Source organism: Quercus lobata, chromosome 2 (genome assembly GCF_001633185.2).
Source record: "Quercus lobata isolate SW786 chromosome 2, ValleyOak3.0 Primary Assembly, whole genome shotgun sequence".
In the NCBI taxonomy this organism is placed as follows: Eukaryota; Viridiplantae; Streptophyta; class Magnoliopsida; order Fagales; family Fagaceae; genus Quercus; species Quercus lobata.
In genome coordinates this window covers 78144923-78165452 of record NC_044905.1, presented here as the reverse complement: position 1 = coordinate 78165452, position 20530 = coordinate 78144923, and the positions used below count along the sequence as shown (strand labels likewise).

The 20530-nt window shown below is 35.0% G+C and overlaps 4 protein-coding genes across 4 annotated transcripts; 2 read left to right on the top strand and 2 right to left on the bottom strand.

The window, feature by feature from the left end:
- Window positions 1–214: 214 nt before the first annotated feature.
- On the top strand, window positions 215–3824 carry LOC115976725. The gene is made up of 7 exons (XM_031098187.1): window positions 215–504; window positions 1185–1309; window positions 1841–1890; window positions 1984–2432; window positions 2587–2667; window positions 2924–2986; window positions 3511–3824. The coding sequence occupies exons 1-7, from the start codon at window positions 457–459 to the stop codon at window positions 3568–3570; spliced, it is 876 nt and encodes a 291-aa protein (XP_030954047.1). The 5' UTR covers window positions 215–456; the 3' UTR covers window positions 3571–3824.
- A 437-nt stretch (window positions 3825–4261) lies between these two features.
- On the bottom strand, window positions 4262–5255 carry LOC115978304 (zinc finger AN1 domain-containing stress-associated protein 12-like). Its single transcript, XM_031100324.1, has 2 exons — window positions 4957–5255; window positions 4262–4823 (listed from the first exon to the last, which is right to left on the bottom strand). Exons 1-2 carry the CDS (start codon window positions 5059–5061, stop codon window positions 4353–4355), a joined length of 576 nt encoding a protein of 191 aa, XP_030956184.1. The 5' UTR covers window positions 5062–5255; the 3' UTR covers window positions 4262–4352.
- A 4809-nt stretch (window positions 5256–10064) lies between these two features.
- On the top strand, window positions 10065–12271 carry LOC115976724 (U-box domain-containing protein 40-like). The gene has a single exon (XM_031098186.1). It carries the CDS (start codon window positions 10393–10395, stop codon window positions 12043–12045), a length of 1653 nt encoding a protein of 550 aa, XP_030954046.1. The 5' UTR covers window positions 10065–10392; the 3' UTR covers window positions 12046–12271.
- Window positions 12272–17322: 5051 nt separating this feature from the next.
- Window positions 17323–18635, bottom strand: LOC115978303 (peroxidase 31-like). The gene has a single exon (XM_031100323.1). It carries the CDS (start codon window positions 18543–18545, stop codon window positions 17571–17573), a length of 975 nt encoding a protein of 324 aa, XP_030956183.1. The 5' UTR covers window positions 18546–18635; the 3' UTR covers window positions 17323–17570.
- Window positions 18636–20530: the final 1895 nt, after the last annotated feature.

Genomic DNA, 20530 nt, shown 5'->3' with positions numbered 1-20530 from the left:
AGGAATTAAACATCAAATATCTTATTCAATCATCAGAGATTTTACCATTTGAACTAACTGAAACCCACAACTTAACCTTATATTTACTGATGGAAAGAATTGAATACAACAATATGTTACATGTAAATGTAACTAATTAACTATACCAATTTTGTTGATTTATTGATACATACATTGGAGATGCGAGAGCGTCGCGACACATTACATTGACTTGTCTGATTGACCCACGTCACCCTCTCGACTAACATTCTTTTTAGAACTTCTTCACAAAGAAAACTTCTTCCGTTCCCACCATTCTCTTTCGCATCTTCTTCTTCTTCTTTGCTTGGAAATATCACGGCAATTAGGGTTCCCCCAACCAAAAAAAATCATTGAAAATGTCAGTCACCTACTTACCTCTATCTTAAATATCTTCAAAGCTTCCATCTTCCTCGCTCACTTCTCAAGTCTCCTACAATGTCCAAGCCACGTGTCACCATCACTCTCGGCCGCTCTGGTGGTCAGGTACACACACACATGTTCTTTTGTTTTTTGGTTTTTTCTGAGTTAGTTTAATGATTTTCTGTCTGTTTGGTTGCTGGGAAAACAAGAAAGCTGACTTTTTTGCTTTTGGGGTTGGCAATTTAAGAATAATAAGTGGGTGATTTGATAAGCTAAAGCTGTGGGGTTGGTTATTTTGGTGATTATTTAACTTGGACCTTGTTGGGTTTGTTTGAGTTGTTTGTTTTGTTGCGTGATCCTAATTCTGCATACCCTTTTTTGTGCCTGCTTGTGCTTGTATTTATTGACTAGTTTTCGGATTTGGGTTTTGGAGAAGGAACTGGGTTTTTTTTTTTTTGGTTAATTTGAGTTTAACTCATTGAATATGTGAATTGATTTGGTGAATTTGGGACTCGGTTTGTTTTATAAGTAACTAATTTTGTTGGTTAAGTTGAGCTTAGCTTGTCGGACCATGTGAACTGATTGGTTTGAGTTTTCGGATACAGTTTTTGGGGAAGTAACTAATTTTGTTGGTTAAATTGAGATTAATTTTGTTGCTTGTGTGAATTGGTGGGCGAGTTATTGGATTTGGGTTTTAGAGAAGTAACTTGTTTTGATGATTAGATTGAGTTTAGTTCATTTGTATTTGCGTTGTGTGTGTTGTTTTGTTGATTCAATGTTTGTGTGCTTCAATTCTTTTGCAGGTAGTAAAGGGGGAAGGAAATAGATCAGGCTATGCCCACGCACATCCTAGAGCTAATGGAAGCAAATGGTCCAGGGAAGAGAGATATAGGAGTAACGCCAATGGTTTTTGGTCCCCAAACAAGCGGTGCGTGTTGTTTAGTTGCTTTGTGAATTTAAACTGATTTGAGTATAATTTGTCAGTATTTTATGATGGTCTAGATTGATGGTTTTAGGGATTTCAGGTTACCATTATGCTAGGACCATATAGGCTGTTGAGACAATTAAATACCTTTCATGATTACTGAGGAAAAATAGGAGAAGCTTTATGCTTTATTCAGTTGCTGCAAAATTAGAGAGAAGAGACAGGAGTTTAAACCTTGGTTATAGCAGGGGGTGAGTTTAGTGGCATTCTTCCCAGCTTCTTTTCCAAAAGCATCACCAGGGTCAAGGTGGTCTAGGGCAGTGTTTTCTTTGAAATTCTAATGCGTTTTAAAGTGATGAAAATTCTTTGAACATTTTGATTCCTGTCTTATTGTTCATGGAAACCTAATTTCATTTAAAACAGGGTCTCATGGATTGGTTTATGGTATTCAGAGAATTAGTTGTCCATGTTTCTGATTCAGTTGTTACAAAAAATGTTTTTAGTTTAATATTGATGGGTGTATGTCATTTACAGGCAGCAAAGTAATGGTATCAATCGGGGTCGCGGTGACATTGGAGTGCATGGTGACTACTTATCTTTTATTATATAAGCTTTTTATATTTCTAGTTCTTTATATGTTTCACTGCCCTAACTCTGATGCCCTGATTCATTTGAAGATTCCCAGATGAATCCAAATGATCTGCGTTTGAAACTGATAAACAAAAGAAAGATGAAGCGAATTCCAAGGGTTTTTGAAGAGAGAAGAAAGATGGACCAAAGTCAAAGGTTGTCAAAAACTATTCAGCCTGCAAGGCATAACATGCAGCAGCAAAGGTCTGAATTAAAAGGGCGTGCTTTTTTGTGGCGAACGCCAGCCACAGAACGACCTAGATCCCCAAATAGAAATCTGAAACCTTCTAGGGGACTCTCACCACAAAGAAATTTCAATGAGCTGCACCAAGTACCATCGCTAAGGGCAGCTGATAATTCAAGAACTAGATGGTTTTTAAGCAATGATGGTGCTTCTAGGCCAACAGGACCTCTAACTGTCAAAGGTCCTGATACTTCAGAGCTAGTTATGCAGCTTACACCAATAGGTGGCATTGGGCAGAAAAGTTTTCATTCAGTATGATTTTTTCCCCCTGCTGCACTGTTTTAGCTAAATTTAAGAGGATTTGGTTTGTGTTTGCGAGGTTATCTAGATTAATGGTTGTGTATAATTGCTTTTGGTCATCTAATGTTATGTATTAATCATGCTCTGTTGAATGGAATTTTAAAAGGTGGAGGAATCTCACACTGTCCCTAGCCTGTTGCAATCGCTTGGTTTGGGGAAATATAGCATTCATTTCCGGGCTGAAGAGGTAAGTAACCTGCATCTATCCAATCTTTTGAAAGAAAAATTTCCTGAGGATAAGTTTTTCTGTGGTGAATGTTTGACCTTTCCATATTTTGAATGGAAAGTATAAGCCAGTGATGTGATTTCTGAGAGAGCAAGATAGATTTTTTGTGATGGTTTATGTTTCGAGCAATAGCAATATCAGTCTGTAGCCTGTACAGAGTGGTGACTGGGATATGCATAAACAAAAATCATTTAATACTTGGTTCATCTGATCATAGGTGGACATGACTGCATTGAAGCAGATGGGTGATAAGGACCTCAAAGATATGGGGATACCAATGGTACCGTGCTTTCACTCTCTAGAAATTTGACAACTGTTTAATTTTGTTTTGCTGTGAAAAAGTTTCTTTATTGGTACCTTTCAATAATATCAAAGCATCAAATAAGCTACAGGCTTGAACCCCCTCTGTGTTGCTTATTTATGTTATCATGATTTTCTTATTCTACCTTGAGGGGTTTTTTTTTTCACGGTTCATGTTGGATGTTCACAATTCTTGCAGTCTACTTTGAGCCCGATGATACGTATGGAAATAAGTTCAGCTTGGTGTAAATACTGATTACTGACTGCAGCTAAAAGAAACATTATCATGTAGGGGCTGATCAAAATTCTTTTAGTCTAATGTGAGCCCAATAAATTGTATGGAAATAAGTTCAGCTCAGTGTAAATACGGACTTCTGACTGCAGCTGAAAGGCCCCTTTACGGGCCAATCACCTTGAACTGACTTGTATATCATCTTCATTTCATGTATAGATGTCCAATGGAAAACAATTAATCTGTTCTCACAAAAGCTGTTTGACATGCAGGGACCGAGGAAGAAGATTCTTCTTGCTCTGTGGCCTCATTCCAGACGAGAACAACCATAGCTGCAAACTTTTATTGGCTGCACTTTGGAGTTTATTTGTTACATCTATTACTTATAGCTCGAGTAAATATAGACAAGCATGGGGAGTGTAAGTATTTTTTAGGTGGAGATATGAGTGTGTTGCTTTTCAAGAACCGAAATCTGTCTTGGAGAAAAAAATGGAACGGTTTATATATGTAATGGGATATGGACGGTTGTGCTAGTGAAACATCTAACTATTTGTTTAATCAAGTTAATTTTTATTCTCATTTTGCATATTGATTTGGAATGATTCGTTTGTGTTTGGATTATCTTTTTATTGAAACTTGGCAAAAGTATAATTGTACCTTTATGAGTGAGATTAAAAAAAAAAAAAAAAAAAACTGTACACAAACAAATAGTTTAAAAGGCTGAAAGCTAAGAGCTAATCCAAACCAACCCGAAAGCATATTCAATCTATAGGATATTGCATAGGTGAGAAGGTCAATATGATAATATCTGCATGCTTGACTGGAAACATAGGTTCACTGGTGCAAATTTTGTTAAAATTTGTTGAGACTTTTTGGAGTATAAATTCACCAAATACAACTCCACTATACTGTAAACATAGCAAAAAACATGAGTTCTATGCAATTGAGATATTGATTGGTGAATGTGATGCTTAACTAGCTGGATTGGAGAGATGATTAAGATCATTGAAAGCACACAATCAATTACCAACATTCTGTCAGATAATCTTTATCAAAATAATTTTCCTACAATGAATTGTAAAACTAAATCTAAAACACATGTATACGATCTTTATCAATATGCTTTAACAGATGAAGGTGTACTGGGAGTAGACGCAGAACCATGTCCACTCTTGCTTCCACAATCTTTTCCATTCCTCGAAGCCATAGCAGCCAAAAACCTATCATTCCATCTTCCCTTACCCTCCACCACAGTAGCCGCTGCTGCTGCCTTTTTGCACACATGGTCAGCCGAGAATCGATGCTTCAAGCACACCTTCAATTGGCAAGTCTTGCACGTACTTGTATTCGAAAAGGTCAGTATCTCCTTGCACCGCCTAACAGGACACGTTGGTTTCTTCTTCTTCCTGGGGTCACAATTACCAGACTTCTCATGCTTCTCCAACATAGCCTTCTCGTCCTCACCATCTCGTCCTGTTGTCTCAATAGACATCGAACAAGTCTCACAAACAACAACCTTTCTGCTATTATGGTCGGATTTTGGACACTCGTGGGCCTTATAAGATCTATGTTCCACACAAAACACCTACATATTCACAAAAACATACACATCAACAACAATGATTCTATATATTATTTAAGACCAAACCCAAAAAAGGCCACAACTCTATAACGAAAAATCATGAAATAGAGGGAGCTATGGATGAAAAAGTGTATACCTTTTGACAACCGTCGCATTTGAAAGGTAGAAAATCGAGTTGATTGCAATCTGGGTTTTGGCAATGTTGACCCAAATCAGGAAAAGCTTCTGTTCCTCCTCCCATGGTTCCTGTGTTATTATTTGTTTCTCCTCTGAATTTTTCTTTCTGGCTGTGGAATTCTCCTTTGCTTTGTTTAAACTTTTAAAGATGTTTGAACAAAACAAGGAGAGCGGGGCTGTTTTTATAGGTATGGAGTTGGCTTGGGTAGAAAGACAACTCCAACCTGACTTGGGATTCCAGTTGTTTACGGGATTTGAAAACCTTGGTCGGTTGGTCCAACGTGTCTACGCGGAATTAGCAGCAGCCTTAAATACGAGGGTATGCCGTGTCGTCACAGGGTGGTGTATGTATATCGTAATTCGTATGGTATATATTTAATCTGTATTTTTGTCTTTATATAATAGTAGAAAAATAATAGTTTAAAAAAATAAAAGCTTATTTTGACTTCTAAACTTTGAGGTTGTACAAAGACCCCTTTATTTTTTTAATTAACTAATTTAGAGTATCTCTAACAAATAGTTACTTTTAACTTTTACTTACTAATTTACATATTATTTCTTCATTCATTTTTTAAATTTCTTTTATTCTATCTTTTTTTCTCAAAAAATTCTCTTTTATTATTTTTCAATTTTCATTTATTCATTCCCAACCACTATATTTTTTAAATCTTCCAACGGTAATATTTTTAAAATTTTCAACTTTTTTTTATATATTAAATTCTAATCTTAATTTTAACATTTGCATTATTTATTTGTTGGTCTTTATTAAATCTATGTTAGTCTTGTACAAGTCATTTAAAAATTATATGTAATTTAAAATCGATCACATCTATGTAATTTGGAATGAATTTATTCATTAATTTTTCCTAAAAAATTCTTAATTGTTGTCTAGTTTTTATTTATTTTTAATTATTAATATTCATTAACTTATTATTATCCTTTTCTATTTTTTCTTTAAAAAAAAAAAATCTAATCTTAATCTAAGAAATTATTAGTCATAAATTATAATTAGTTTTCCTTAAAAACATACTTGTCAGTTTCTTTAGTAAAATCTTATCATTAAATTTTAATAAAATAAAAACTTAATTTAAAGGCCAAACCACGATTTAGAACTTCGTAATTTTACTTCCTCCACCATTCATTTTTCACATTCTCATCAGAGAGAGAAAATATCTCCTTCCCTTTGGCCTTTCTTCTCCAGCCGATTCTTCTTCTTCAGCCATGAGTGTATATTTTTATATTGATGGTAAAAACTCTTTCAATCTTGCCAAAACCATTCACCCAAAATCTTTTCAGAGAACCCATGTGGATGCTTCATGGATCATAAGTTATGAGCCGGGTCAAACTGGCCCAAGCACAAAACATCGACCATTATTAAAAAAAAGAAAAAAAAAACAGAGATAATTTGGAGGGCACTTTGAACACTTCAAGGCCCAATCTGTCCATATTTGTTTAGTTTAATGTGGCCCAATAAGTAACCAACACTGCTAGGAAAATAGGTGAGAGACACCTGACCTGACTCATGTCCAAAATGGCCCACAAGGCCGACATCAATATCTATTACCTTTAACAATATATAGCCTATCTCCAAAAAAAAAAATATATATATATATATATATATTTATATAGCCAAAAATATTAAATTAATATTGTAGAAATAGATTGCTTCCAGGATCTTTCCAGATGCTATTTTTGGACACTTTTACTAAAGAATTAAAAAGCATAATTCAAGGTTCAGCCTAAAAAGAAAAAGAAGAAGAATAATTCCTGGTGTATGACTTGTTGTGAAGTGGGCCTTTATTGGGTTCCATGCCAGACTGCCAGCGACATCCTAGATCTCAGTCTCATGCATATAAAAATTGGTACGTCCCTTTTTATTGCTTTTACGGCCTGAAAGTGCTTAATCACACTGGCCCCTGTATTTGCTATGATTTTTTTATATTATCACTAGCTGCACGTGAAATGTTCAGATAATTTTTATTTTTCTAAGCCAAACCAAAGCAGAAATATAATAATTTGTGTTAAAATATTATGGATTTCTTCCCAAGAATTGGAGAGAATTTGATAATTTTTTTCAGTATTTATTTAAGAGGAATTGCCATTTTGAAGATTTTCTGAGCTTTGTTTTTAGCTCTCTGTTACTGTGGACCTGTGGTACACTGGTACTGTGTTATATATATAAGGCTATAAATTGCATTTTAAGTGTGACTTTATCTTTTAGAAAAATCAATAAATCTTATGATGTGATTGATATATAATAAAAGTGGTAGTGAAAATATGTCATATGAAAGAAATATTGCACTAAACACAATTTAGCAGTGAAAAATAGGATTAAAAAAAAAACTATATCATTGCTCTTAGAAAATAAATGAAGGTTTTAGCAGAAACGATAGGTCGTTTTGAGGGCCAAAAGTGCTTATGGAATGGGACTCTCTCATGGTTCTAAAGGCTCACAGCAAAATTGAACAATTTTGTACAACACAATTTGGACTTCTCCCCAAATATAATAAGAGAATCTACCTATTTTGTCATTTAATTTGAATGGGTGGGCCATCTGTGGAGAAACAAAATGGAATCAATCACTTTGGTAAAGAAAGGGAATTATTCTGAACCAAGAGAAAATTAGAAAACCAAAAAGAAAAAGAAAAGGAGACATAATCCAGCCTAGAACACTAGTACAATGCATATCAGCTTCAAAAACTTAGTTATTAAGGATTCGATAATTAATTTAAAAAAATGTAGTGGTATGGTATTCTTGGTGACTTATTAGTTGGAATATCTCCATGCAAAGTGGTCAGAACAAATATGGGAATAGCCCACAAAAACATAATTTATTGGACAGAAAAGTGTGTTCTGCGAAGTAAGAGCTCCTTTTCTGTAACTTTCGGGTTAATAGTGAGCTAAAGCATAGAGGGTTGTCATACGATGGCCCATTGCAAAGATCTTTGTATCAAATGAAGGGTCGAGAGAATGACACATCAGCATTCACTCAAACCACTGTTGAGCACAGAGTAAACTCCTATCATGCAAGCATCTAGAAAATTTTAATCAATAAGTCTAGACTTACCATTATTGATTTCATAAATGTTGAAATAATAAGTTGTAAATGGTAAATAATAAAGTGATATCAATTATAAATCTAAATAAGAATTAATAATAACTTCTTTTAAAAAAAAAACAAACATACACACAAGAGAGAGGGAAAAGAGAAGAATTAATAATAACTTGATAACTCAAAATAGGCATAAATAAGAACCAATAACAACTTAATAACTCAATTGTTATTAAGTTTTTCAACAATTGTGAAAAATATAATAGATACTAGCCTCTGAGCACGCGCGTGCTTAGAGGCTTTTCTATTTTTTAGATAAAAATTAATAATTTGCATTTATTATAATTTGGGATTTCTACTTCTTCTAATCATATATAAAAAAAAAAATGTAAGATGAGTTTTGTAGATTGGATGATTTTTTTTTTTTTTTTTTTGAGGGAAAGATAGAAGATTTGAGGAGTTTTAAAACTAACAAAAGAGTGATCCTATTTTGTAGGGAGTTGGTGAGTAAAAGTAGGAAATTTTTTTTTGTTTGAGAAATAATTACAACATGCTGCTAACCCTGCAGCTCGAACCCTTTTCCTCCTAAACTCCCAAGCACTTTGTGCATGAGGAGGTGTCAATTCAGTTACAAGGCCTTTGGCGAGTAGAAGTAAGAATTTAAATTAACGTAAAAGTAGGAGTTTATTAGAAGTATAAAGACATTTCAACATAGAAGTAGGAATTTATTGTTTTTGTCAATTTACTATTTTAACCTCATTTTTAAGTTTTAGTTAGAGGTATTTTTGACAATAAAAAAAACAATAACTAACTTTCTTTTGCCAATTTACTATTTTAACTCCATGTTTAGGGGTATTTTTCACAGGGAAAAAAATAATAGCTAACTTTCTGAATCCTCTTAATATATATTGATAATATTGCTTCTTTATATATACCTTTCTATTTTGTAGGTTAGATTAGAGAAAACATGCTTGTTAATTTAGAAAGAGAAATAAAGTATTAGAGTAACCTTGTTTAATTTATTTTAGCAAATAAGCCCCCCATATGAACATGAATAATGACCCTGATAAGTTCCCCAAGAGAAATCTTGAGATTCACATGAACCAAAATCGTTTATCATCCATCCAATCATCATTTTCCTGCTACTGTTTTCATAGCTTTCCATTTAGTTATAAAGACTATGATATTCCAAACTCTCAATATAGTACTGTATCTGTTCAAAAAATTTACTCTCAATATGGTAATGAATATATTGAGGTTAGACGGTAGTTTATTTCGTTTTTTGTTTAATGTATTTTTGTTGAAAATAGACTAAAATATTCTTATATTTGAAAATTTGAGGTTTGACTAAACATAAACAGAATAAGTTAAAAGTTAGACCATATGGCAAATAGACTAAGTTACAACATGATTTAGATTCTCTAGTCTCTAATGTACTCTATAAATAGATTTCTTTAAATTTTAACAATTCTTTTATGACATGATAAAATTTAGATCTTTAAATCATAAAAGAATAGTTAAAATTTAAAGAAATGTATTGGTAAAGTACCTAAGAATTCTAGAAGATTTATATCAGATCAAAACAAATGGTTAAATCAAACTATGTAATTGGGTTTAAACGATAAAAACAGAAATACAGAAATGTATAATGAGTCAACATCACCTCAAATCCAAATCCAAATATATACATTAATCAAAGTGATAGTATCTCTATTCAATATTTGCCGTTAAACGTTTCTATCTATCTTTCCGTATAATTAGCATTATTGCAGGTTTAAAGCTGGGGACTGAATTATAGCTTTGCAAGTTGAGTGAAACCTGATAACTTTGGCCTAAAAAGCAAACAGACACACATTGAGGTGGCATTCTCTTTTTTCACTTAACGTAAATACCTGAGAGACAAACCCAAGTGGATAAACAATACTATAGTACTAAAAAAAGCAAGAATTAATCAACAATAACCCTATAGTTTCTCCAAAAAAAAAAAAAAAAAAATCCATCAAATTCTCTTTTAATTCTCTCTCTCTCTCTCTCTCTATATCCTAACAAACTCTCTGATCTCTCTCTCTTTCTATGTTTCTGTTTACTCTCAAAGAGACCTAGTCTAGTCAAAACAACCATATTCTTCAGCGTACCTTCTCTCATCTTTAGGAGATCAACACTTGGGCAAACTGCCACAATCTTAATTTGTTCTTCCAGCTCACCCTTCTCCTAAAAACCCAATGGACTTTCATTATCTGCAACATTTCTTGATATTCCGTACTGCTGCTTCTTCATTTATTCACGTACAAAACTGAAACCTTTCGGTCTTTGTGGGATAGTAAAAAAAATTAGACACAGAAAATGGAGTTTCAAGAGGGCATGATGAGGTATGTGGTTCACAAGCCCAAAGAGGTAAACTGGGGATTCGAAAAAGACACAGAGAAAGGCAGAATCAAAGAGACTCCTACTCCTACTATGACTCCCAGGCGCAAATGGAAGTTGATGTATCTCTTCAACAGGTCCTCATCTTCACCACCTCGAAACCCAAAATCAAAAGAGCCTCCAAACGAGTTTCTCTGTCCCATCTCTGGGTCTCTCATGGCCGAACCAGTTATCGTCACCTCAGGCCACACATTGGAAAAGGCTTGCGTCTTAGCCTGTAAAGCCCTATCCTTCACTCCCACTCTCGAAGAAGACTCGTCCACACCAGATTTCTCCTCTGTAATTCCCAACCTCGCTCTCAAAACCGCCATTCTCAACTGGTGCAAGACTCTCTGTGTAGACCCACCAAAACCCATCGACCCCATCAACGCTAAAAACCTCGTCCGTGCATTAATGGAGACCGAGGTCAAAAACCCAGATACGCAGATCATAATCTCGGGGAAGAACCTGGTTCAAGGGGCTATAGAAAGCCCTACAGTGAATCTCAACGACCCCGAGTTAACTCACTCCTGCTCGAGCTCAGTCGACTCAGTTGAGACCGCCGAGTCGATCCCATCTCTCCAACTCGTGATTCACCCGAGTTACAACAACAACTCATCCTCGTCCTCCTCCTCTGATACCCTAAACCCTGGTTTCAACGAAGAAGAGGAGCAGTTGTTGGTGAAACTCAAAAGCCCACAGGTGTTTGAGATAGAACGTGCCGTGATTTCGTTGAGACAGATCACACGGTCCACAGAGAGCAGTAGGGTCCGCTTATGTACCCCTCGGTTACTCTTAGCCCTCCGATCTTTGATCATGTCCAGGTACTCAACTATTCAAGTGAACACAATCGCGGCGTTGGTCAATCTGTCTTTGGAGGATATCAACAAGGTGAAGATCGTACGGTCAGGAATGGTCCCACTCTTGATTGATGTTTTGAAGGGGGGATTCCCTGAGGCGCAGGAACATGCTTCTGGTGCACTCTTCAGTTTGGCCCTTGATGATGACAACAAGACTGCAATTGGTGTTTTGGGTGCTTTAGAGCCGTTGATGCACTTGCTGAGGTCAGAGAATGAGCGGACTCAGCATGACTCGGTGATTGCGCTTTATCACCTCTCACTCGTTAAGAGTAATAGGGTCAGGTTAGTGAAACTCGGGTTGGTCCCGGTTCTATTGGGTATGGTTAAGCCGGGTCATATGACGGGTCGAATAATGCTTGTGTTGGGTAACATGGCTTGGTGCCCGGATGGGCGGGCTGCAATGTTGGGTGCGGGTGCGGTTGAATGTTTGGTCAAGTTTTTGGGTGGGACCCAGTTGAACTCTGAGTCAACCAAAGAGAGTTGTTTGAGTGTATTGTATGGATTGAGTCAAGGTGGATTGAGATTTAGGGTTTTGGCAAAGGCGGTTAAGACGGAGGAGGTGTTGAGCAAGATGGTGAAAGAAGGGAGCAAGTGTGTGAGAGAGAAGGCAATGACAATATTGGAGATGATGAAAATGACAAGTAAGGAATATGAGGAGGAGGAAATGGGGGAGGAGGTGGTGAATTGGGAAGATTTGCTTGAGTTGAGTCACACTCAGTATCAATCTGAATGAGTTTTGAGTACAGTGTTTTGGTATTTTGATTTTATTAATTTTTTTTTTAGTTGGGTTGTAATTATTTGGACCTTGTTACATGTTTTTATTTATTTTTATGCTCATGCTCTCTGGTGAACAATTTTTTTTTTTTTTTTTTTTTTTCACCTGAATCATAGATGGTGGTGATGGTGTAAATAAAAGTTTTCAGACATTGGTGTAAAGTTTGCTTTGGTGCTATTATTCACTTTATTCCTTGATACTCATCGTTTATAGTTTTAAATCTGCACAATAAATTCTGTTAATCATTCATATTATACATCTAAATGATATTTGAAGTCTTCGTCTTGAGCGTGCTTAAAGAAAAACATTCAATTCCAGTATGATTTTGGATAAAATCTAACTATTCATTTTCTTTTCTTATCTCCAAAATTTTCTTTGGGGGGGCATAGATGAAAGATGAAAGGCCCAAGAGGTGGCAGAGCCCATGACAACTGAAGAATGCTTTGGGCTTGAAATTTCAGGTAGCTTTCCCTACTTTCATGTTTTGCATGTGTTTTAAAATGATATTCACTCCATGATAGATATTAATCGTTTTTTTTTTTTAACACAAATGTGTGTGTGTTTTTTCTCCCCCTCCTCCTCTATCTTCCCTTAAAAAAAAAAAAAGAAAAAAAAGAAGGAGGATTCCAAATTGTTTCTTGTTTGGTAATACATTGAAATCTATTTTATTAAGTAAAAAAATTATTAAAAAAATAACACAATAAGTTTTTAATAGAATATGCAATAGTTTTAATTGTCGGAATGAAGATTCAAACTTTGACTCTTCTAATAAAAGAAAGCAAGACTACATTTTAGTTGACTATTAGCACTAAAAATACATTCTAATAAAAGGAAGCAAGACTACTAAAATTTTAGCAGACTATTATCACTAAAAATACAAAACTCTTCACTCAATCAATATCATTAATAAAGGAGAAAAGGTCTACCCACCATAGAGTTGAGCAAACTAATGTTCATCCAAAAGAGAACATAGGTTAAAAAGTGTCGCATGATTGACGCGGTTAGGATATCCCTTAGGCTAGACCGACTTGTTATTTATTTATTTATTTTTTTTGAGAAACAAACACACACACAGGAGAGAGGAAAATGAATTCTAATACAAAGGCACACCACATCTAAACTGACTTCTTGTTAGATGCTCGATACCAAATGAAAACGCGTATGTAAAGAATGAAATAACTTAAAGTTACTCATGCCAATCACTACCTTTTTTGAATGGTTCATTTGGAGATAAAGCCATCTAATCTACTTCAACATTAATTACTGTATGACTGGACTAGACCTTTCCTTTTTTCACTTCAGCTTTGATTGAAAAGCCGAAAGGAAATGTTCCTGGCCAATTAGGTTTGGATGTTGAATGCAATGGACTCTTGGATCCGGGGTCATTTAGGAAGAGAAATTGATGGGATTGGCATCTGGGCCACTTAAGTGCTAGCTTTGCCTAACCTCAAATCATTCTTTTTTCTGTGGACTTAGAAAAAGAGCAAGGTTGGAGGCAACCTTTGTCACAAATGTAGATATGGTTTGCTGTGATTGAATCAAAATATATATATATATATATATATATTTATATATATATATATATTTGATAATTCAAATGATTATTTACATCACAAATCAAATGATACAATAAGGATCTTCTAGTCCCAAAATCAGGGCAACAAGCATGAAACAAAGTACAACGCAAGTTCTAAACAGAACAAGATGAAACATATACACCCAAACCAATAGAACAAACAAAACTCCCTTGATACAAATCATCTACAATTTCGCATGGTTAAAACCAAAGACAGTTTTAGAGCTACTGAACCAGCTTCGAGCCTACTAAACCAGTAGCATCATAGCTACTGAGTTATCTTTTGAAGATACTTCCAACCCTATCCTCAATTAGAATCCGGGCTGTCCTAACTCCTAAGTATTCCTCACGTAGTGCATAGCACATTAGCACTTAACTAAGAACGAAAGTAACAACACTTTCACTTGGGTTTATCACTAACATTATTTTTATTATGTACTACTAATAATTAGTCATATCAACAGTTCTATAAAAAATAAAAATAAAAAAATATGAAGAAAATTATTGGTCTCCTAGATTTATTGATAATAAATGCTTAAACTTGCATGCCTGCCTGTTGCTTCAGATAGTTGGCCATAAAGCATGGTGATAGACTTTTCTAATGTTAGCAGTTAGCGGTTTTTGAGGCCTAATTTGATGAATCCATTAGCCTTGAAATCCATAGCATATTTGTTTAGATGCTTTTATTGCAATCAAAGGTAAGACAAGATGCTGGAAGATTTATGTACACGTTTATAAAACTTTAAATCAAATTCTCGGTCATGATCAATTCTAGGTATCAAAAATTGTCTATCGTTTCTTTTAGTTCTTGTGTCAACTTATTGTATTTGATCAAAAAGGAGTTTCATCTTCATTTGAGAAATAACTGAGTTCCAAGTCCAATATAACCAGAAATTGCGTTTCCATTCTAGACTTATTTTATAAAGAACCGATAAAAGAAATAGTTAAAACTTAAAAGGCTTCATTTTCAGTCTTGTGTTTCACTTTTTAGTACACGCAGATTAGAGTAAAACAACTTCACTATAAAAATGGGAGGAGAAAAACGTTTTCAGTGTGTTATCTTATGCTGGGGACGTTTTCAACACATAAAGCAGACGGGCTCTTTAAGGTCTTCGGCTTTAAGGTAACAAGGGACCCTTGATAAGCCGATGGCACTTACCAGGTGACCAACGGTGAGGCTCGACTGTCTCATACAAACGAGAGGAAATAAAGTGACGACGGGCCGCAAGACCGACGGGTTGGGTAGGCTGACGGTCCCAGCATGGCAATGCATGGTCTCCACGGGTGCTCATATATGGAAATGTCTTGCGCATCACGTATCAAGGCTTCATTGCATATCTTTCTCATATGGAAAGACACCCTATGATCACGGAAACCCTAATGCCAAATATCCTCCGCAAGGAAAGGTCCCTACTTTCGAGGGATCTCAAAAATTGGAGAAAATGTGATGCAGGGCATTTAAGTAGTTGTTTTACATTTGTAGCTGAAAAGAGAACTAGTAGAAATTATTGCTTGTGTCCAAACAGCAGGTTAGAGCTTGTTATTGTAATAGCAGTCACTTAGATCCATTTGTACTCAGTTAATACATTAGTTGATTAGATTGCCAATTACCAGTCAGATTAAGTCTTTAATCGAGCCAATCCAGTGGCTGCCAGTGTAGTGTAGCTTCTATAAATAGCTGATTAGGCTCTTATTTGTATTCAGTTTGTATATGCGATTGAAAGAAGCCTTGGGAGCTTTTATTTGAGAACTTTGTGTTCTTTGCAAATGTGTCTAACCACCTATCAATGTGTTCTAAGAAACTCACTTTCCATCTAATTCTAAATCATATTACAACACATCATTTTTCCCTGCATCATGATGACTTCCAGAAAACTTAAGTAAAAAAGAAACAGACATTTAGATTGTCTGCTTTTGATGTAATTTCATTTTTAAAAAAACCACAAAAGGTTCTTGTTGAAGTCTAATGTAGGAGAAAGAGTCACTTTCCCTATAATAATTTCAATTAGAATAACATTGTCAAGTAGAATTATCTCACAAATTCGCCAAAGTTCTAGAGATTTGAGCCCGTGACAAATATTTGAAGGCCAACAAAATTGCGAAGAAGAGAATTTGAAAAATGGAGTTGTTTCACTCTGATAAGGAATAGCATTATGTGATACATGTTGGGATGCAACATTTTCTTATCCCAAAAACTTAAGCTAATAGATTTGGACCTAATGATACTACATCAACCACACTCTTATCACTTCTGGCAAGATGTGAATATTTTGACTAATTAATGAGTATACCTAGCATCGGCTGATTCCAGCCAATATTTTACTTAGTATGCACAGAAAATGAGGTTTTCTTATACTGGTTTTTTTGTAGTTTAAAAATACCTCTAAACCTTTACGTTTTAACAGGGAAAAAATTTGAAGACTATCTGGTAAAAATATATTTTCAACTCTACTTAAAATGCCTACAAAGTTAGTGTAGTAATATATTTTGATTCTAAAAAGTTAGTGTAGTAATAAAACATAGTTATTAGAGTTTGAAACTCAACTCAAGTGAACTCATACAAGCAACAAAGTTGATTATACTATTATAAGCACTGTAAAAGGGAAGAGATGCTTTGTGTCTCTTCTTTGTGTCTTCTCAAGAGTCAAGGTGACTGCTTGGAAACGCGACGGATTAAACTAGTTTGGTAATTACACATTTACACTTATCGATTGAATGAAATCAGGATTATAATAATGAAGCATAGTAAAAGGGGAAGATGCTTTTTGATTTTCTGAATGGAAGATAATGATAAATTATTACTGACTGAGTTGAATTTTGTCTCTTTGACTCTGTCTTCTCAAGATTTTGGCGTTTCTGCAGATGGCACACTTCAAATCATTAGTTAATATGCTGTATTACAGCTTCTCCACCCCTCAGAACTCAGAAGCCTATATTCATAATCAATTATCTACCAGTCATGTGGATCAATTATTGAAATGAAGCTTGACCAATTGATGAGTTTGGGACAGAGTATTAAAATCCCTGACCCCCCTCATTTTCCTTCTCACCTGAGATACTACTAAGGTCCTTATCATTGCAAGCAGTCTCAACGTGCAACTTACCAATATACAGCACATCTTCTATGCCTCGGACCTAATCCTGACTTTTGACTCAAACCAAAAGAAAAAGAAAAGGAAAAAAAAAAAATTCCAATCTTTTGGCCCTTCAACACATTTGAATTCCTTGGTATGTTTGAGAATTTGAATATAATGACACTGTTAATTTTTTGTTTTCAAGGGCAAAAGGTTCTTACCAACTCCACCAATTTAACTAATTAGTCCTTTTTATCATATTTATCTTAGGTTTCTGTGTTTACAAAATATAGACTATATTCACTACCAGTTTCAATTTCATCAATAAAAAAGTCTGTAATTAATGAGTACAATAAAATATATTAAAACTTCTAAAACTAATGCATCAGAAGTAACAAATATAGAAACCGAAATAAGATCCATGAGACAGACAAGGAAAAGAGATCCTATGTTCTTAAATTTCAAATTATTATTTTATTACAATTTGTTTAGGAAATAGTAAAAAAAACAAAACCTCTGCCCAGATCACCACTTGTATTGTAGGCCTAAAAAATGACAAAAGAAGCTGTAACCGAGAAAAGAAAATACTAACAAATAAGTATCTATATTTAATTTAAACTTAAAATTATGACAATAGGACATTGATACAAAAACATGTATACATATTACCAGATCCTCAGCGAAATCCTCATCACCCTGTTTATGATCCTCAATCAATTCACCACAGATCACAGTCACAACAACAACAAAAAAAAAAAAAAAAAAAAAAAAAAAAAAAAAAAAACCCAAACCCCCCACCAAAAAAAAGTTTCAATTTTCCAAAATGTTCCACCTCAGTTAAACGCATCACACCTGTGCCTAATCTCTCCTTGCCTCCCAGTCTGGACCTTATACACACTCAGCTTCTCCATAGCCTTAGCAAAAGCCTGAAAGAACTTGTTCTGATCTGCCGCATACATTTCAACAAACTGCTTGGTATTTGGGTCATTGTACAACCCATGATCTGACCTCAACAATCCTAACCCTTTTGGCAGATTCTGAAAGTACATGTTATCGAACTTGTTTGGAGTCATAATGTCATTGAACACTGACAAAGTTGGATTCTTTGTAAAATCCTTACACGCTTGTTGCAACCCTTGAGCGAATCTCGGATTATATTCCCTATCGTACTGTGAAAGGTTACTAAAATTGTAAATCCCAGAACTGAATTCCTTACAATGAGAGAACCCAATTGTGTGTGCGCCACTCAAAGCCACCATTTCTTGGATCGAAAAGCCATTAGATTTGAAAACGTTGATAATCTGAGACATGGGCATCGTGGGTCTTGGGAGTTTACCTTCGACATAGTTAGATTTCGAGACCAACCCATCTCTTCGACCCAAGAGAACGTTGTAGTAGGGTCCGCCGACCATAGTTACGAGGTCACGAGTGGCTAAAGCCAAGATGTCGGCGCAAGAGACGGTGTTCGGACAGGCTAGCTCCAACGCGGTCTTGGCGCGTACGATCACGTCGAAGGCGTCTCCGGGGAGAGAGAGGTTGATATCGGCGTCGCGCTCGGCGGAGTTGAAGGGGGTGGAGGAGATGAGAATGGAGGCATCGCAGCCGTTTGTTAAGCAGTCGTGGAAGAAGAGGCGGAGCGTGGCGGCGGCGGTGCTGGGGCTTGTGATTTGCTTGTTGGTTATGGTGTCTCGGATGGTTTGCTCGAATGCTGGGCATTTTTGCTTGTAGTAGTCTAAAGAGAGTTGGGAATGCGAGGGTGTGAAGAAGAGTGAGAGAGATGTTAGAAAGAGAATCTGAAGAAATGCCATTTTGTGATTGTGTTTTTGACACCCCTTTCGGTTTTTCTATCTAAAAAAGAAGCTAATAAATCAGCTATTGCTAGAGTGGAAAGTGAGCTGTGTGTGGACTGGAGTAGTGAACTAGGGGAGTGGGGTAGATGGGAGGGTTTTACTAATGAGTAATGATTAGGTGTCTAGATTTTTTCTTACAGAAAAAAGTTTATGGAATACAACCCTTCTTACACCCAAATCTAAACTAATCTTAAATCTTAATTGATAAATAAGTTGACACAACATGATCATTCACTCATATGAATGTGCTGAAGTCTAATCACTAACTGACACTTAAATATTATGTGAATTTATGTGTAAGAAGTGGTGTGTTATTTCTGTAAGAAAAAATCTAGACACCTAGTCATTACTCATTAGTAAAACCCTCCCATCTACCCCTTCTTACACCCAAATCTAAACTAATCTTAAATCTTAATTGATAAATAAGTTGACACAACATGATCGTTTACTCATATGAATGTGCTGAAGTCTAATCACAAGCTGACACTTAAATATTATGTGAATTTATGTGTAAGAAGTGGTGTGTTAGCTCAACTGATAAAGAGATCTGAGTTCATTTATATTTATGTCTTAACTTGCTGATAAAAAGAAATCATTATAAAATAAATTTACTAAGTTTAAATTTTATTATATAGGTTTTGCTAATATATGTTCTTAGAGTATATATTAATAAACCATTTTAAAAATTTATTTATGAAAAAATAAAATATTTTATAACTTTTTTTCAATTTTTCATAAAATATTTTTAAAAATAAATGATCTTAAGAATATACTTTAATTGGATTCTTATAATAATAAAAAAAAAATAAGTAAATAAATAAAAAGAGTGCACGCGTTGGTCTGCGTAGCACAAATCACGGGATGCGTGCTGTAAGGGTAGAGGTGGTCCACGACTCCACGGTGATTTAATTGTTTGAGATGAGATTTGGTGGATTTTGAGTTGGAAATGCAGGGACTCGGAGCAAGACACGCATAAGTTGATTCTTGCTTGGTTACTTTCAAAAGACTAAAATGGTGTTAGTGAGGGTAAGAAATTACTATAATGCTGAGAGAGATGATGTGGTATTGGTGGATCTTGGAGGGTATATGAATTTGGAGCCATAGGGGATTAAAATGAAAAGTATTGGGGGCCCACTACTTCATTATATATAGCTGGCTGTGCCACTATTTCGTCCCTATGAGACGCGCAAATTATACAAACAAAAGCGCTTTCGAAGCTCAACCTCAATGACTTTCGTTCCCATGTTTTGCTTTACATTTTAATTATTTTTATCCCTTTATTACGCGGCTGCTTTAGATGGAGGGGGATTTACGATTTAGGAAACTATGCCTAGGGAAACTCAAGTTACTCAACCTCTTGGCTCGTTACCCTGTTTTATTTTAATATTCAATGGATAAAAAGATATTAACTTAATGTTGGATATTGCTTATTTTATTGAAAACTGAAAAAAAAAAAAAAAAATTTTGAATTACTGTTCACACAAAGGTTACTGTAAATATGCCTAAATGCACTATTCATGGGACATGAACAGTGTAAGAAGCGCTAGGCTTAAAAAAAAAAAATGCCAAAAACGTAGAAGAGTGAAAACGCAGACGCAAACGTGAGCAAACCAAACGGACACTTAATAAATGAAATTCATGCGATGTTATAAGTTTCACTTCATCAAAGTGATCTTAGTTTCATCCATTTTGTCTATGAGAAGTGCTGGGTTAATAAAATTTTCACAAAAAATTTTAGTTAGGAAGTTGTTACAAGTTTTTAATTTGAATTCACTGCTTAAATTACTTTATTATCCACAAGTAACAGCTCCCATAATAATCTATTATTTATGATTTGTTGTGAAAGTGTTTTGAAAATATTGTGGACGTAAAATTTCTTTTTGTGTATTGAATTAACATTTTACGTCTACAACAAAACTGATATATTTGAAACAAATGTAAGA

Coding starts and splice junctions, on each gene's coding strand:
- LOC115976724 (XM_031098186.1), top strand. CDS start 10,393: ATGGAGTTTCAAGAGGGCATGATGAGGTATGTGGTTCACAAGCCCAAA.
- LOC115976725 (XM_031098187.1), top strand. CDS start 457: ATGTCCAAGCCACGTGTCACCATCACTCTCGGCCGCTCTGGTGGTCAG. Junction 1,310..1,840: donor TTTTGGTCCCCAAACAAGCG/GTGCGTGTTGTT, acceptor TGTCATTTACAG/GCAGCAAAGTAATGGTATCA. Junction 2,433..2,586: donor GGCAGAAAAGTTTTCATTCA/GTATGATTTTTT, acceptor GAATTTTAAAAG/GTGGAGGAATCTCACACTGT.
- LOC115978304 (XM_031100324.1), bottom strand. CDS start 5,061: ATGGGAGGAGGAACAGAAGCTTTTCCTGATTTGGGTCAACATTGCCAA. Junction 4,824..4,956: donor AATGCGACGGTTGTCAAAAG/GTATACACTTTT, acceptor GTGAATATGTAG/GTGTTTTGTGTGGAACATAG.
- LOC115978303 (XM_031100323.1), bottom strand. CDS start 18,545: ATGGCATTTCTTCAGATTCTCTTTCTAACATCTCTCTCACTCTTCTTC.